Raw genomic sequence first — 17,383 nt, 5'->3', positions numbered from 1 at the left:
CTATAAGAAACTACTCAATCCTGCAGTCACCTGAAGGCTTGTCAAACACCCTGACCAGTGGCAAGTCCATAAACCACTGGAGTCCAGTTTTACGGAGGCTGATGGTTCCAACCAGGCGAGGAGTCAAAGTAGGGACATTAATTACAGAGTAGAAACAACAACACTTACAGAAGTATTGTCAACTAAACTTTATCAAACACGTGTTTGGAATAATAGTTTAATTCTTGAGAATAATAATGTGAATATAGATGTTTTACACTTAAAAGTCAAACATTTCTTGATGAGTTTTGAATTTCCCACTGAAGACAGAGCTAGGCTGTATTTTCATTGTCCAATTTCATGTAGCTCTGTTCCAGGTGTATCCCAGTGCAGAGAGGGGGGGAGCTTTTCCTTAGTTTTTTTTCTGAAGACAGCTCTCCAGTTCAACATCTTTGCCGAACTTGCCAATCTTGAAAACACTTTGTGCACACTTGGGTCCATACACAAATAAGAAAGTCAGAAGAAACTCAGTTCATCCCAGCTATAGCTTTTTACTGAATAAGCTTGGATATTCAGAATGTCAGCTGTTAGTTTCACAGGGATAGAAGCTTCAAGCAAGAGTGCAGGGTCAGCCATTTATATGGCACCCCAGGAGCAGTTGGGGTTAAGGGCCTTGCTCAGGGGCCCAACGGAGTAGGATTCCTCCCCTGGCCACAAGATATGAACCGGCAACCTTCTAGCCACAGGTGCAGATCCTTAGCCCCAGAGCCACTGCACCACCCTAGGTTATGTTCTTGTGCATAAATTCAGTTTTTGATGCATGGCCTCAACAAATTGCTGTATATAACTCACATTTTTGTAAATAAACCTCAATTTATTATGCCAACTCCCATGTGCTAAAAACATTAGACCTTTTATATATAACAAAACTATCTACAACCTATATTTTACTAATTGAAAAAAGTGGGACTAAAAAGCATTTTTTGGATTGGAAATAGGAGTCACTTCTTTACAAAGAAAAAGTAGGGATCTGGATCACACTGCCCTGCCATGCTGAAGCCAAATTAAGTCTACTTCAAGAAACCCCTGATATTTGAGGTGGTTTAACTATTAAAAAATGAATAAGCAAGACAAGGTGATAAAGCTCTTCCTTGCCTGTTATTCCATTGCTCTTCTATTCTTACACTAATCCTTCTAACCAGTTAGTCACATCTATAGGGTAAAAGAATGGAAAATATAGGAGAGTTACTGAAAGAAAGCAGAGTGCTTAGTTCACACACAATTAAGACTGTGCTTGAAAATCCTATCTGTGGTGTAGTAAAAGTAAAGTCCTCCTGCTGGAAAGAGCTAATTCGCAGGTCCATGTAGCTGATTAAAGTTGTCAGTGAGAACAAATTGCCAGAATACAAAGTGACAGAGAATATTCTACATGATGTGGTGCCGTGTAAGAAGGTGACCTTGGGCATCATTTTATTAAAAACAGGATCTTCAGGATAGATGTAAAGTAGAATTTACTAACCTCAGCACATGTGTGATGACCGAATGTGAAAATTAATTTCTAATGAAAGGAAATTGGAATTGCACAGAGTTCCATCTGTCTATTCATTAGCAAGCTACTATTCCTGGTAAGACCTGTAGTAACCCAAAGCATAGTAGAGGATGGCATGGCAAGACTACAGCTTGGAGTGTGCATGTGAGTTATTCTGAAAGAAGAAAATATTTTTAATAACAAATGGAGGCAGACAGGGAACTGACCAACACATCTTTTGAGCCCAGAAGGTCTGCTCTTTGTAAGTTGGTTGAGAATGAAGATGTCTGTTATAACGGGGCCCTGACCTTAGAAGCAAGCTGACAGACAAGAGCTGGAAATGCTCTGGGCTGACCAGCAGAACAGGAAATGAGCTGGTCAGGCAGACAGAAGACAAACAGAATGGAGACTGTGCAGTGTAGCTGGGCAGAACAGAACAGGGAAGTAGATTAACAAAGAAGATCTGGTTGTTTCCCAAGGAAGCTGCCCATGGACATGTAGCAACTAGGAGACATACGGGGATCGGGCTGGCTCTTAGATTTTGTCTTGAGATCTGGATCATGGAGTCAGAATGATTCGGGTGGAGTGCTGAAAGCTTCACTGGCAGGCTGATTCATGCATGGGGAACATCCATATGCAAGCAGGAAGCTCAATGACAGAACTTCTGACTGTGGAAAAGGGAGGGCTTATGTATTTTGGAATTATACATTATGGGAGGACAGGGGCTGCAAGCTTTCACATGCCTGGGTATAAGAATATGATTACTAAATAAATGCTCAATAGGTATATTGACACCCAAGAATTAAGCGTGGTGAAAGTTTTTAGCCACAGTAAATTTGAGGTTATGGGACCCTCATGCAGAGTTAGAAGTGAGGTACAGATGCAGCTATCAAGAATATGACACGCGTCACTCAGTATACCACTGTAGGCACTGCAGTATCATGGACAGCAGCACATTGTGGCATTTTTATTTTTTGAATAATCTAATGCAGGGTTGTAAAATTGCCAGTTGGCATTGTGAATACTTAAAGCTGTGTTGTCAGACAAAAAAAGTACAGTGTTAAATTTTTATTAAGCACTTGTCATACTGTATGCATCCTGTACTAACAGCAATTTCAATTAATAGAATAATTACATTGTTCAGACAGGATGCTGTTACCACTTTGCCACCACAACTCCAACTGAAATACTGTACTGCAGAATTTAATAAGTAAACTAAGATACATGTAGAAATTTTAATTATTCATATCTATGTGTGTTTAATTCATCTTGGGAACTTGCATTTTTGTTTATAATACCTAGAGATAAGTCTGTTTTTTCTTTGCCACAATTCTATATCTGTTTTGAAAAAGGCCAATGTACAGAGACACTACATGTCCGTGCATAGCAATTTCAAGAAGAATTATCCATTCAGTTCTCTTAATGTCCAGTAACATATTTTTCAGAGACTAATGAGTATAAGTGACTGTTACCTAAGCATCCCTAAAGATGATCTGGGTTTTAGCCAAAAAACAGATGGCTAAACCATTTAGAAGTCTTTACAAAAGTGGTACTTCTTTGTTTGCTGAGTTTCAAAACAAAAAGTTTGACCAAGAAACAGATTTCAGGTTTCTTACCAGACTGTGGCAAGATACTATATGTTGAATTGCTATCCAAAGATTATTTAATCATTCAATGATTTGAAGAATGCATCTGGTTTTAGTCTAACATTGGATGAATTGTGTGATGTTGCCAACACAGAACCATTTATTGTCCGTGTTAGATTTGATGTGAGAGATTAATTCAAAGAAGAACTTTTGGCACTGTTGCCCCTCAGAAATACATCTCGGGGCAAAGACATATACAGAGCACTCAAGGACTATTTGTTGAGGAATGACTTACTTCAGCCACTACAGATGGTGCACCAGCAATACTGGGAAGGAAAGTGGATCTTATTGGTTTCGAGCTGATAAATATTTCCCAGATTTCCAAGCCTACCATTGCATTATTCACAAGAAAGCCCTTTGCTCAAAATGAAAAGACGATTAACTTAAATTTGTCATGGATTTGTGAAAATTGTGATTTTTATGTGCACTCAATTTCTCAAACCACAGGCAGTTAAAGACAGAAGATTATGAAAGCAATTACGGTGATGTGATTCTTCATACTGATGTTCAGTGGCTAAACAGAGGGAAGGCTTTGGCAAGATCACTCACCATCTCAACATGTTAAATTCAAAATAGCAAGAGTGGCATCCCATCCGCATTAATGAAGGAAATTGCTGTGTTTTAAGATAAGCTGGACCTGTCTATCAGCCAATTACAAAAATCAAATTTTACACACATTTTTCCAGCACTTTTTAAGGCTGTGCAAATCGTAATGTAATGTTATCGTAAGTCATGTAATGTAGTGTTTGTAATGGTTTTACACATTATTAGAGAAGATGTTGGGTTTGATATTTGTCCACTCATTTTAAAGACATTTGGCCTTTAAGTCCTCTGCTTCTTTTTTGGACTATTTTTTGTAGCTACAAAGATGCAGCTATCAAGAGGAAACAAAAGTGCTGTGCAGCTGGAAATAATTTATATGCATCATAATATCTCTTCACAACAAGTGACTTTCCACACATATCTAAATGCGGTTAAAAAACGACAGTATTTGAAAGCACTTATGTGTGTATAGCTGGATTTGCCACAATGACCAACATCAATTAAAAAAAACAAAGCTTTTGGATACAAAAGAAAAAAATACTACTAAATTTAAAGTCAAAAATCCCCCTGAAGACATTATTGCTATTTATAATATCTGTGTATTTTTATTGATTTCAAAACCTAGGTAGAAATATTAACTACCTAGTGTTAAATTAAATTAAAATTAACCATTTTAATTATTTTACAGAAACAATTAGATTTAAATTTGGTTTGTACTTTTTTACAGATGCAATGGTACACTGTAGTGTTCATTTTTACATTACAAAATAAAGATATACAATTTATGTTTGAGAACCTACATTAATTATTTTACAGAAACAATTAGATTTAAATTTGGTTTGTACTTTTTTACAGATGCAATGGTACACTGTAGTGTTCATTTTTACATTACAAAATAAAGATATACAATTTATGTTTGAGAACCTACATTGAGAGTGCCTTTGGTCATTGTTTATAATAAATTCTTCATTTAAATAATAAACATAACAATATCAATCATTCAATAATTCCAGAGAATTTATTTTTTAAAACCAAAAACATAATTACAATTAATTTCACAGTTATGTTTTTGGCTGGGACTTGATCTCTAGACCTCAGGGGGAGCCTTACAACACACCCTGTAGGGGTTTGAGTGAAATTACTGCCACAATGTTTAATTTGTTTACTTTGGCTATTAGGAGTCAATCAGCAGAACAACAAGGAGTCTTCACGAGGATTCACACAGAATACATTTACTGATACATAAGACAATGTGTATATAAAAGCATTCAGGGTAAATACATGAGAGTCTGCCTGGATACAGATGGCAGCTTGTCACATGAGAATTACTGTATCAAGCTACAGTGTGCATACAGAAGACATACATAAAAACAAGAATAATACATTGAGTATACCATCGGTTACACTAACGTTCTTAGCAGTCTCATTAACATAATCAACATTCAGGTGCTCCTTAGATAAATTTAATTGATATCGACGTGTTAAAAAAATTGACTTCTCAAGGGCAGTAATGATGGATATTGAATTATACTCATCCACAGCCATGGTTTCTTAACTCCTGCACAGAGGGATGGCGGAGCAGTTGACTGTGTCCATCGCAGCGCTGTCCAGTCCATGCTGTGCTGGCTCTATGCCACTATAGGCAGCTGGAGGTTGGAGCTGGAGGTCAGTTCTCTCACGTGAGTTGTCTGGGTTAGTGCTGAGCTGACCTGGGACAAAGTCTGCACTCAGGGTGGTTACTGCTTAGTCGGTGCAAGTCACACGAAAAGGGGAAAAACTCGGTTTTCTACCTGCATAGTACCTACTGCTAAAGAATACTACAGTATATTCAGGTTTGTCAGAGAAAGTCCAGCCGTGATCAAGTGCACAGTGGTAGCTAGTGGTAGCTAGCTGGTTGCAAGGTCTTGCAGCAGGTCAGCAGATTTCTGTCTTTACATACAGGCTCACACTGTAACTGAAAGTGTGGTAGGCATGTGTCAGTTGTCAGTCAGCTAAGTTGGTTTGGCGGAGAAAGGCAGTGTTAGAGGCGATCCACAATGCTTTTTAACTGGGGAAAATATGGTTTATTGAGTCACCCGGTGGAATGGGTTCCCACACCCTGCAGATCCCTGATCTTTTTGGAGGATTGGCCATGGCCTGTGACTTTTAAGATTATGTCAAAATGTCAAAGCCTAATTGATAGACATCCAAGCAGTGGGCATCCATCTTAGCTTGCATTTAAACTAGGTCTGGACTGTCCTGGGATACGTCCTTTTCCAAAAGATAAGCCTCTTTGGCTTTACTCCTGTGACAGGCAACAGGTTTTTTGGTCCAGGCACACAAAGAATATGAGAAATCTTTTTAATAACACTTAATCTTAAGTTAAATAATAGGCCTTGTCCCTACATCCCCATAGCTTACAGTTCTCCGCCACAATCCTGAATTGGATAAAACAGTTAGAAAATGGAAAGATGAATGATTACTGTTCACTGTTGGACAATGCATGTGCCTTCAACCCTGGGAAGGTAAGGCCTCCTTTACAGCAAAGGTTAATTGTAATGAAAGATTCAAGAGACCTGGAAACGTATTTTGAAGCCACATTGCTAGATTAAAACAATACTCACAGAAAGGAAGAATAAAAATGGAATACATAGGAAGATTGAAGTCTACTTTGAATAGCAGATGAATATCTTTACTTGTATTATCTATATCGTGCTTAGGCTGACAAATCACTTGTCATCTTTCCCAACACTTTAGCATAGTCCATAAAATGACAACACCTAGTTACACAAGACATGTTTTGCTACTGGAAAGAATTTGGTGCTACACTTGCATTAAGCATACAGATATCTTTAGGAACTACACAGTTGAATATAACAAAAGCAATGTAAAAAACTAGTTTAAATATGTACCATATTTGATAGGGTATATAATTAAGGTTTACTTTTTAAAGAAATAGATTCTGTTCCTACTGTACACAAAACTGTTAAATTGGAATAAAATAAACTATAACTTTTGTAAATGAGGAGCTATCACTGAAGCATTTAATTTCCTCCTGCGGCCCTAGCTCTTTTATGTATTCTACACAGCTTTTATGGGCTTGCATGATAACATGTAGATAGCACTGCTGCCTCACAGCTCCAGGGTACTGGAATCAATTCAAATTTTGTAACTTACAATTCCTTAATTTATGCATGCCTCCTCCTACAATTCTCAGTTCAGATAAAAACAGATCAGTACAAAGTGCACTTGTAAATCTCCATAACTGTCTCATATATACAGTAAAAGGACTAGCTGAAGAGCACATCTTTAAGCCACGATTTTGACTGCACACAGTACAGGTTTTCCATATGAACTCTTCATTCATGTAGGTGTACCAGAATTTGCGGAGTGTTGGTCACACCTAGGCCTGGAGCGGCTTGCAGCCCACGGTTGCCCTGGGAAACCGCAACACTCCTACAGGTGATTACATTCGTCCCAGGGTTTTCAGAACAAGCTTGGGCTGTCTTTGGTGTGTACATCCCCCTACAAATCAGACACCCAGACATCCAATTAACCATTCACTTACTTTCCTTATTTAGTTCCCGAAACACCAAAGGAAAGGCGCTCTGACATTGAGGTACACAGAGTAGTGTTATATAAATAAAAAATGTGAAGATCCTGTAATTTAAAACCTGAAGGTCTTGGACCTGGGACCTGGATACATATTCTTTTATATTCTTTGATGTGTATAAACAAGACGTTCTTTGCTTCAAAGTGCAGTCCAGACCTCTTACTATTCATCGTACTACTATTTCTACTCCACTATTCACTATTGAGAATAGCTTGCAATCTGGTTTGCTTTTGTAGAAGTAATACTGTAGAATTCTTTTAAATAAATGTCAAAAGCTGTTTCTGAATTTTTCCTGCCAAAATTGAAACCCTGCTTTGAAAAATTCACTCTGACATTCAGTTCTCACCCTATTGATCAATTCTGTTGTTCCGATACAACAGATACATTTACTTTGCAAAATGTCTGACATCTAGAAAAAATATTTTAGTGAAAATCACCAAGAACTTTTTCTCTTCATATGCTCATCTCATATTTTCTAGACAACAACTAAAAAAAAGTCTAGACAATAAAAACAGTGTAAACAACAAGGACAATATATGTGTTCATAGTGCAGCTTTCTATGATCATTAAAATGTTTTAAAAATATTTTGTGCATGGTGGCGCCATATGGCGCCAAATGTGACGGAGTGGGTTTTCGGGCTGCTTTTTGCCGGCGGAGGATTGATACTTCTGATAGAAGTAGAGAGCCGATGCGTAGTCTCTGAGATGCGTTTCTTTCAACCCTCAAGCGAGAGACTAATAAGGAGAGACTCTTTGGAGCTGATCGCGAATTAATACAGACATCCGCTGTCTCACGTTCTGAGGCAAACACAAGGGAAATCACGTGAGAATGTTTTAAAGGGTTCTCTCTCTGTGTAATGATGGTAATTCTAATAATTGCAGAATAAAAATGCCTATCTCTGTGAAGTTTTTTGGTCATTCATTGGGTAAATCTCAAGCAAATATTCAATGCTTAAAGCTAAGGAGCTTTCAAAGAAAGTCAGGGGCAAAGTAATTGAAATGTACAGTACATAGCAGGAAAAGGATACAAGGAAATATTAAAGTCTTTGAATATCCCTGTGAGTAAAGTCTACTCAATCATCATGAAATGGAAGGTGCGTCATACTACCTAGATACTGCCTAATGGCCTCATGGCCATTCCACCAAACGGAGAAGTTGGATAATTAGGAAACTGCTGAAGGATGCTACTGTGAAACTAACAATTTGGAAAAAGCTACAGAATTTGATGGCTGAGATGAAAGATAATGTGCAACAAACAACCATATCCAGAGCACTTCACAAAGCTTGCCTGTATGGAGAGTGGCAAGAAGGAAGCCATTATGAAAAACAGGGCACATGGAAAAATGGCCTGCAGGGAGTTTGCAATAAAGCACCACAGCGCTGTTGCAAAAGGTGTTAAAGCTGTCATGGTCAGATAAGACCAAATTGGAACTTCTTGGTCTATATGCCAAGCATAACATTTAATGTAGACCCAACAGAGCACAACCCTTCCAGTCAACACCATCCCTATAGTCAAGCATGGTGGTGGTAGCTATGGGCAGAGCGGTGGCACTGTAGCTAAGGATCTGCACCTGTGGCTGGAAGGTTGCCGGTTCAAATCCTGCAGTCGGCAGAGGAATTCTACTCTGTTGGACCCCTGAGTAAGGCCCTTAACCCCAGCTGCTCCAGGGTTGCTATATAAATGGCTGACCCTGCACTCTGACCCCAACCTTCTCTCTCCCTGTCTGTGTGTCTCATGGAGAGCAAGTTGAGGTATGTGAAAAAACAAATTCCTAATGCAAGAAATTGTATATGGCCAATAAAGTGATCTTATCTTAAAAATCTATGGACACATACTTCTCCTCTTCACCATCTGGAAAGCATGTTAGAATGAAGGAAAAAACAATAGAATAAAGTAAAGGCAATACTAAAGACTTGAAACTATGGCAAAAATGTACCATTCAGCAAGGCATTCATCCAGAGCAAAAGGCGTTAAGCTACACTGGAATAACTTAAGAAAAAGAAAGTGACTGTCTTTGAGTAGTGCAGTCAAAGTCCTGACTTGTGAATCCTATTGAGAGTCTGTGGAAGAGTGGAAAACTGCTGTCCATAAGCAATCCCTAAAAAACTTGAGGAAGTTTTAGCAAATCTGCCTAAATGAGCAAAAATTGTACTTAGTGGTGTGTAAGGTTTTATAGAGACCGACTATAAAAAGACTTGTACAGTAGCTGTAATTGTTGCCAAATATTGAGTTTGTGTTTGAATACTTAATGCAATCAACATATTTTAGATTGTTCTTTTAGTTTTTGCTGACATTTACTGTAATTTATCTTACCATTCTTACTCTTCAGTTTGAGCATTCAGGTTTTAAATTTTAAAAAAGATTATATCTGAAGGAAAAAAACATCAGTTTAGTGGCACTGACTAAACACAACATTTTGTATTCAGGTTTTAATGGGGTTGTATGCTAAAAGTGATGTCTTGGCAGGATGCCCAGAGTGATACAGCATTGCCCAAGGTAATGCTAACTCTGCAATACATGAATTGGCATTCAGCTAGCAATATAAGTTTTATCTTGGCTGAAGCTCACTTCCAGAATGAGTTTAAAAGCTTTTTTTCTGCAGAGCAGAATTTCTAATCCTGATTTTCTGAATTGAGTTAATACACTGAAAAAGTATTCTCCCTCAGTAATGTCTTTTGTTTTATGACAAATGATGTATCCATTTTTAAGTGAATATTTGAATCAAAATATAAAATCTCAAACTGAACACATGGGTGAAGGACATTAAATGTCAGCAAGCCAGTATAGAAAAACGAGAAACTAAAATGTTAATTGCATATTCACCCAAACCTAAATGAGTTCAGATGCCAAAACCACTCTGACAAATCACAAAAGTAGTTGAATTAATTCCATTTGTTATTATTAGGGATCCGGAATAAACACACCTGTCTTGGTAAGGTTTAAAGCAAATATTCAACCATGAAGGCAAGAAGCTTTTAAAACAATCCATTCCAAAGGTTTTAAAAAAGCTTATATCTGGAAAAGATTATAACATTTCTTTATGTATGGAATGTTCTAGCGAAACGTGATTATTTACTCTGGGTGTCTGTCCCATAGAAACAAACCCTCCCCGTGGGAACTGTGGTGCCCATCTCATTGAGACAGCTCTTGAAACAGTTTGCCATTCTTTAAGAAAACTTTTTTAGCCACAATCTTTTCGAACATCAGTGCTGATTGTTCTACCTTTTTGTTAGTCTGAGTATTGCCTCTGAACAAAAGAGTGTAAATTCAGGATGTGGAGGAATCTTCTGTATTCTTCCAAAATACTTTTTAATTTTTTTCATGATTTAAAATTGTAACATTGAATCTAAAAGATCATATTATTATTATTATTATTATTATTATTATTATTATTATTATTATAGATACATAACAATGTAATTGCATACTTTGAAAGATATTGTACAAGAACAAACCTCTCAATGTCCTACTTTAGAGGAATAGAAAAAATATATTGGACTCAAGAGTAACAATATTACTAAGCAATTATGTTAATTTTAGGAGTTAGACATGAGTTTTTAGGCTAGACATGAGTTTAATATTACTGGATATATAATATTCAGAAGAGAAAGGCAAAATGAAAGAGGTGGTGAAATACTACTAGTACTAGTTCTTTTCAATCTTTAGCAATCACACTGAAAAACAAAGCAACAAGAGGTACAGTATAGTGAAATGAGTCTGCTACAGATAACATAATCCAGACAATCATAATTATTGGATATTATTGCATTACATTCGTCCTCACTGAGACTGAATAGTTCATATGATGAATGTCTTCTTTCTTACCCATCAATAAGGGAAAGTGTTTGCATTGGTCCTACAGTATCTGTTCAAGTAACCAACGTAGACTAACAAAGGTAGACGAAAGAATAATACTGGGAAACTACAACATGATCACTTTTGAATTCACAAGTTTGGAGAAATGTTCTGTTTCTGAAAAATGTGACTTCTTAATCCCAAAATTCAAGCAAAACAAAAGGAAGTAGTTCACATTGTTGGAGGTTATGTTGTCCATTGTTGGAGTTGCTAATTGCTAACAAATAGCAACTAATTTACACATTCTGATCATGCCCGAAAATACAACAATATTGGAAATTCATAAATTTTGCTCTTACTAATGTAGTAAACCTAGACATACCATTTGAATTCTCTGTATGTATTTGGGAAATTTTACCTTTGACTGCATGGAACTAAAAGATAGATACTGTATGTACACTAGGAATTCTTTCACCTGCTAGTAAGAAAATTAACACGAAAAAATGGTTCACTAAAGATCCCCCAACACAGGAACAGTGGATCAATGTTGTGAAGATTTATGTAATGGAAAAGATCAAATGCAGCCATTCAAAATGTTAAATACATCTAAATTATCTGCTTTTTAGCGCGTTATACCGCAGTGCGTGATTGGCTGGCCAAAATGTCCGACAAGCGGCACTCGTGGTGCATTGGTTATTAGTGAAACAATTGCTTCATTTAATCTCTTTACTGTGCAAGTTTAAATACGCTTAATATTGAATACTAATATGGAATTTTACAACTAATTCCAAAATGTAAATGATATGCCTCAGGGACTCATTATAGTATTGTAGCGAATATGGTTCGTGCAAGAAAATCAAAATACCCCCCCCGCTCCCAGCCAGGTCTTGCCTCCTGCTGTTCCAAAGCCATATGGTTTCAAAACCTTTTACTTCAGCCTAGCCTACTCACACCTTACAACCATGGCTGCTGGTGCTGCTGTACATGCCATTGTGTGTCTCTGTATTGGCCCACCAAGAAGATACCTCTGTTCTGACCAAACTATCCTATTCTCCTCCCCACATGGCCAGATGGCGCCTGGGCTGGGCACCATCTGAGTTGGATGCTGCATCATGGATCCAAGAGGGACATCGTGGATATAGTTATTGTTTAGGAGGATTTTGCTGGTCTACAGAGATCTGCTTGGAGTATTGACATACAGAAGAAATGATGGATGGATTAATACCCTTATTCATTTATTCCTTTTTTTAATTGTATAATGTTAGCATGCCCAAGGGGGTTGGGCAGCCAGTTGACCTTGGCCCCTTAGAGGTTTTTTTTCTCCTTACTAAGAAGTTTTTATTCCTCTCCTCCATTGTCTTCTGGTCTTTTATGTTCTGTATTCACAACATGTATGGTCACTTGCTTTGTTAAGTGCCTTGGGGCAACCTTGTTGTGAAAGGTGCTATATAAAATTAAATTGAATTTAATTGAATTGTATGGTTTCAAAGTATGTGTGAAATAACTTTTCTTACTCCAGTTATTAATCCAATCTATTTTTACTCACCCAGCTATGTAAAAATGTAGCCAAAAGGATCTATGTAAAGGTTAAATTCCAGGCTGAAAAGACAAGACTTAACATGTCTTCTCTAACTCTACAGTTATGGTCTATGGTCCATGGTCATTCATTATTAATATTGTAACGAACGGCAGGCATACAGATGGTAAAAACTGATTGCAGCACGCTGACATTAAAGCCCTCTACTCCTCTGCGCATAACAGGGATGTTGGCTGCATAGGCTGAGAAAAGTCTTCTGTAGCTCAGCCTCCATAACCTCTGTTGAGCGACCGAGGAGACCTGGGTTCGAGCCCATGTGGTGCAGGATGAACCGGGACAGGAGCAGTGAGAGGACAAGCCCAAAAACCTGAATTTGTTATAATCTTATTAAAAATATATTCCGTATTGCATTTAAATTGGAATGTTTTTACAAATATAAGAAGAGGCGATACACAATGTGTAAATATAACCCTTTTCCCTCCTTTAACTTAAAGAATTCTGTGAAGAAATCCTAAATCACGAAACCATCACTTATAATAATTCATCCAGATACACACACTCACGCCATAGCCAACAACAAGCTATAATAGTGGACTATTTTTATATATTCAGCTATTTAAGAAACAAAGTAATTCTCTGATAGGGCTTTGAACCGCCTGGGTGCAGAGTGCTACGTGACAGTCCATTGCCTATTACCACTATAAGGACAATAATATATACATTCTTAGAAACTAATGTAAAATGTTTCCAAAATGTCCCTTGTGATATTAAAGCTGCTTAGTTACACGACTCCATATTAATATTACTATCAAGAGGTATTAAATCAGTACATCTTTTATGAAATTCAAATATTTTAAATGTTTAATTAAAAAATAAAAATCTTACAGTTTCTTGCTTCTTCTGCTTTAGAGAAAAAGTTGTGGCTGACACTAACATTTGATACCTCTCACTTTTTAGTTTGTTATTATATTAGTTTTGGGGCATATTCCATTGATGTTTCCACCTACTTCTGTCATTTACTGGCCTGTGCTTAGATTGGTAAATGAGGATTGCTAACTTTGTTAAATGGTACAGATGGTTAATATCATAATCCATATTAGTACAACCAACTAACTAACCACAGTCAAAAGCATAGTTTTAAATGTTTTTAACTAAATGTTCTGCCCCAACTGATAAAGCAAGCATGTATTTATATGATTTTTCAGGAGTATTAAGACTTTAAGTTTGACTATCAAAGAAAACAAAATTTCACTCTACCCTTTTATATTGTTTGATTTGTTCTCTCTTATTTTCTCTTTAGGCTTTTGTTGATGATGGGGGTGCTGTTTTGTTGTGGAGCAGGTTTCTTCATTCGCAGACGAATGTACCCCTCCCCTCTCAACGATGAGCCTGCTTTCAATGTGTCCTTCACAAGACAGCCTGTCAGCACCACACCAGGTAAGGTGGAATTTGCAAAACACCTAAACAACCTTTGCCAACCATTACATTGCAAGTTTGCACTAATATACTCAGCTCACTCTTAAATTCAGAAGACTCATATAGAATATAGAATAGAATATATAGAATAGTAGCAAGTTTTATGTTTTATACATTTATGTCCTGAACTGTTATCCAGATTGTATGAATGGCTCTTTGACGTGGGGGTTTGTGGAATAAATTAAATGTAAAGAACACTAAACATTTTTGATTTAACAGATTCTTGGTGTTTTTTCAATATTTTGCAATCCTAACCTACAGTATAAGGCATATATCATTTTTGATTAAGTAAAACAATGGGTTTCTCCACAAATCGGACAGGTTATGGTCATGTTTTTAAAGAAACAAATATTTATGTTTTGTGTAGTTCAGGTGGGTAGCTGCGTCAGCATGTGTAATCTGCAAAGGAACAAGTAATAGGTTTATTCCATGCTGAAAAGAGAAGAGAGAAAACACGTTTTGGCTGTGAAGCCTTCTTCAGGTGTGAGAAAGACAGGGCAGACAGCAAAGATTAAATAGCACAGAAGAACAAAAGCTGGGAGAGGGGAGGAGGCAGGAGGGGGAGAGAGGCAGAGAGGCCACTCAGGAAGTACAAAGTGGAGAGGGGTGAGGAAAGGTGTGAAGTCAAAACTGGCATGAGAATAGAGAAGATTACACGAAAATAAAACGGTCATTGAGAGAAGGGGGAAGGTTTGAACCTAGTTTCAGGATGAGTTTTGTTTCTGTAGTCTTTCTGCTATGGGAGTTGAGAAACCCTTCTTTGAGAATGGAGACAGAGAGATCAGTGTGTTCATGGCCATCTGAGGTGAAATGAGAAACGATGGGCTTGGAGAAATCTTTAATCTTCACAGCCCTAACATGTTCTCTGAAGCAGTCTCCTAGTCTCCTTCCGGTTTTCCCAACGTAGGTAGCTGAGCATTTTTTGCAGGAGATACAATAGATAAGGTTGCTGGAGGTACAGGATGTGGTCTGGGTGATCCAGAATTGACCTGAGGGGCCCTGAATGAGCGTGTTGTTAGATATTTATTTGCAGGTGATACAGCGAGTTCTGTTGCAGGGGAAGGCGCCTGGTGGGGATGATTGCATTCTTATATAAGAAAGTATAAAGCTGAACAATGACATTGTATTAAAAGAAATCACAATTAAAGAGGATCTTATGTTGGCAGAACTGACAACAAACTGAATTCTACTTATGCTTTTTGCATATACTGTATAGTCAAAGTTAGCAGCACCAGACAGCTGTCCACCACACTGATAATCATCAGAGAAGCACTGTAACTGTTAAAAGACTCCTTAAAGATCACCATGTTCCTAGTAAGTTGCATATATAATCCCATTTCACTGATTAAAATGACGTTAATGTCTCTAATTATTTCCAATAAGAGTGAAATGGCTTTCTAGGGGTGCTAAATTTGACTTTATATACACTAAATAAAGAAGCAGAAGACTGAGTCTGTCAAGCATTGAAAAATTCATTAATTTAATTGCAACAAATTCATATAGGTGTTACTGTAATTTAAGAAAATTCTTAAGAAATCTGTATGAAAATTGATAATCATTTTGCAGCCAATGTACTGACATTTTATTAAATAGATACTACATAGGTGAATTTTATTAAGTTCATGTACATTTGTCATTAAGAGGAATAATTAAGAGGGTGTTTCGCCTATGAAAGTATCAGACTAGTAGGATGTGTGACCACTGAAGGTCACTTTACAACTGTTTTGTGACATTCTGTCTCATTCCACAAGTGCCTATAAACTGGTCGCTGAACTTTAAATAACACACATTAACAGATGTTTGATGGAGCTTACGTTTGGTGACTAGAGATTCCTTAGCATAACTCTCATCTAGCATTGTTCTGCTAGAATGCTATCACATCAGGAAAAGCACACAAGAAGGGCAGTGGCTGAGGTCCAAGAATATGATCAGTGTAGCACTACTGTATGTACAACAAATGACGTGGGGCAACTAAACGCTCCTGCCTCGATCTCCAAATTGATTGATCTATTGCACATAACAATTAGTTTATGATCATCCATCTGTGCCACACTTGCTCATGTCCTTGATTCATTGCTAAAGAGGACATGTCTCTACTGCTGATAAGCTTACCTGTCCAGCCTCCAACAAAATTGGTTAGTTCTGTGTTTTTTGGGTTTTTTTTCATGAGGCTTGGCAGTTAGCAGATGACACCTTGTTATCTGTACTTACCTTTTTTGTTTAAATAAAATGTCAACTTTCAAGCACCATCTTGAATGATTCTATAAGATTAGAAGTAGAAAACAACTATTTTGTTATAGAGGCATGTAAAACACGCATGATCAAAGGCTATTTCCTGTGGTTTTCTCTGGTAAACTTCATGGCAAACCATTCGAGCCTTCAAATATAGAACACATAAGGTGAGACAGGAGAACAAAAACAGGGAGCAAAGCAGGGAGACAGAGAGAGGAGAAACAGAGAGAACATCGAGATAAGACGGAGCATAACTTTCACCCTTTGCTTTCTCTATGATTTTGCGATCTCATGCAAGAGAGCCTTGTCCTGATTAGTCTCGGAGACCAGATTTTGGCTAAGTAATCTGAACATTATTTTAGAGAGGTTGCTTTCCTGTTTATTTTAAGACATTATGGTTTCCTGTAATTTAGAATTCTCAGAGATAGTGTATAGACTTCTTATTGAGTCTATTATCATTTTTTTTCTTTGGAATATAAACAAGGGAATCCCACAAAATAAAATGTTATTTTTGTGGGGTTTATGTAGACACTTTCTTTTATGCAGCATCTTTATTAATCCTAATCTGGGCTCCAAGAAACAGTGTAGCTAAAGACATAGAGTTAAAGACAGACTGATTGAAAAAAAACCTGACTCCAAATTGCCCATTTTATTGCAATTCTGAAAAAAAAATGTTATATTTATCCCTGTCTTCTTTTCATCTTAAGAAAGGAAAGATATTAAAGAGTACAGAATTTCAAAAGGCAAACCCATCTGTTTACAGTAGCTAAAATGTATCCAAGACCCAGGGCGAAGGAATATTGCTCGCAGGTTTTTGCACCTTTTGCATTTATTACAGCAGTAAGTCTTTGTGAAAAGTCTCTTATCAGCTTTGCACACTTGGACTTTGCAATTTTATCCCACTCTTCCTTGCAAAAAAGTTCAAGCTCCTTCAAACTGCCAGGGCACCTCCTGTGCACAGCCCTCTTTAGGTAATTCCACAGGTTTTTTATGGGATTGAGGTCCACACAGTGTTTAAGGACTTGTCTAGGGAAAAACCCATCTGAACCCATCT

General features: G+C 37.3%; 1 protein-coding gene across 1 annotated transcript in view; it reads left to right on the top strand.

Moving 5' to 3' along the window:
- The window catches only part of vopp1b (VOPP1 WW domain binding protein b), a 99,801-nt gene that overhangs the window by 65,899 nt on the left and 16,519 nt on the right, over positions 1–17,383 (top strand). Inside the window, exon 4 of the mRNA XM_088919590.1 lies at positions 13,922–14,058. Coding sequence (XP_088775716.1) covers positions 13,922–14,058 — 137 coding nt within the window. The remainder of the gene's footprint in view (positions 1–13,921; positions 14,059–17,383) is intronic.

Source organism: Atractosteus spatula, chromosome 6 (genome assembly GCF_055471065.1).
Source record: "Atractosteus spatula isolate fAtrSpa1 chromosome 6, fAtrSpa1.hap1, whole genome shotgun sequence".
NCBI classification, from domain to species: Eukaryota; Metazoa; Chordata; class Actinopteri; order Semionotiformes; family Lepisosteidae; genus Atractosteus; species Atractosteus spatula.
The sequence above is the reverse complement of the archived record's forward strand: the minus strand, read 5'-3'. Positions and strand labels throughout refer to the sequence as shown.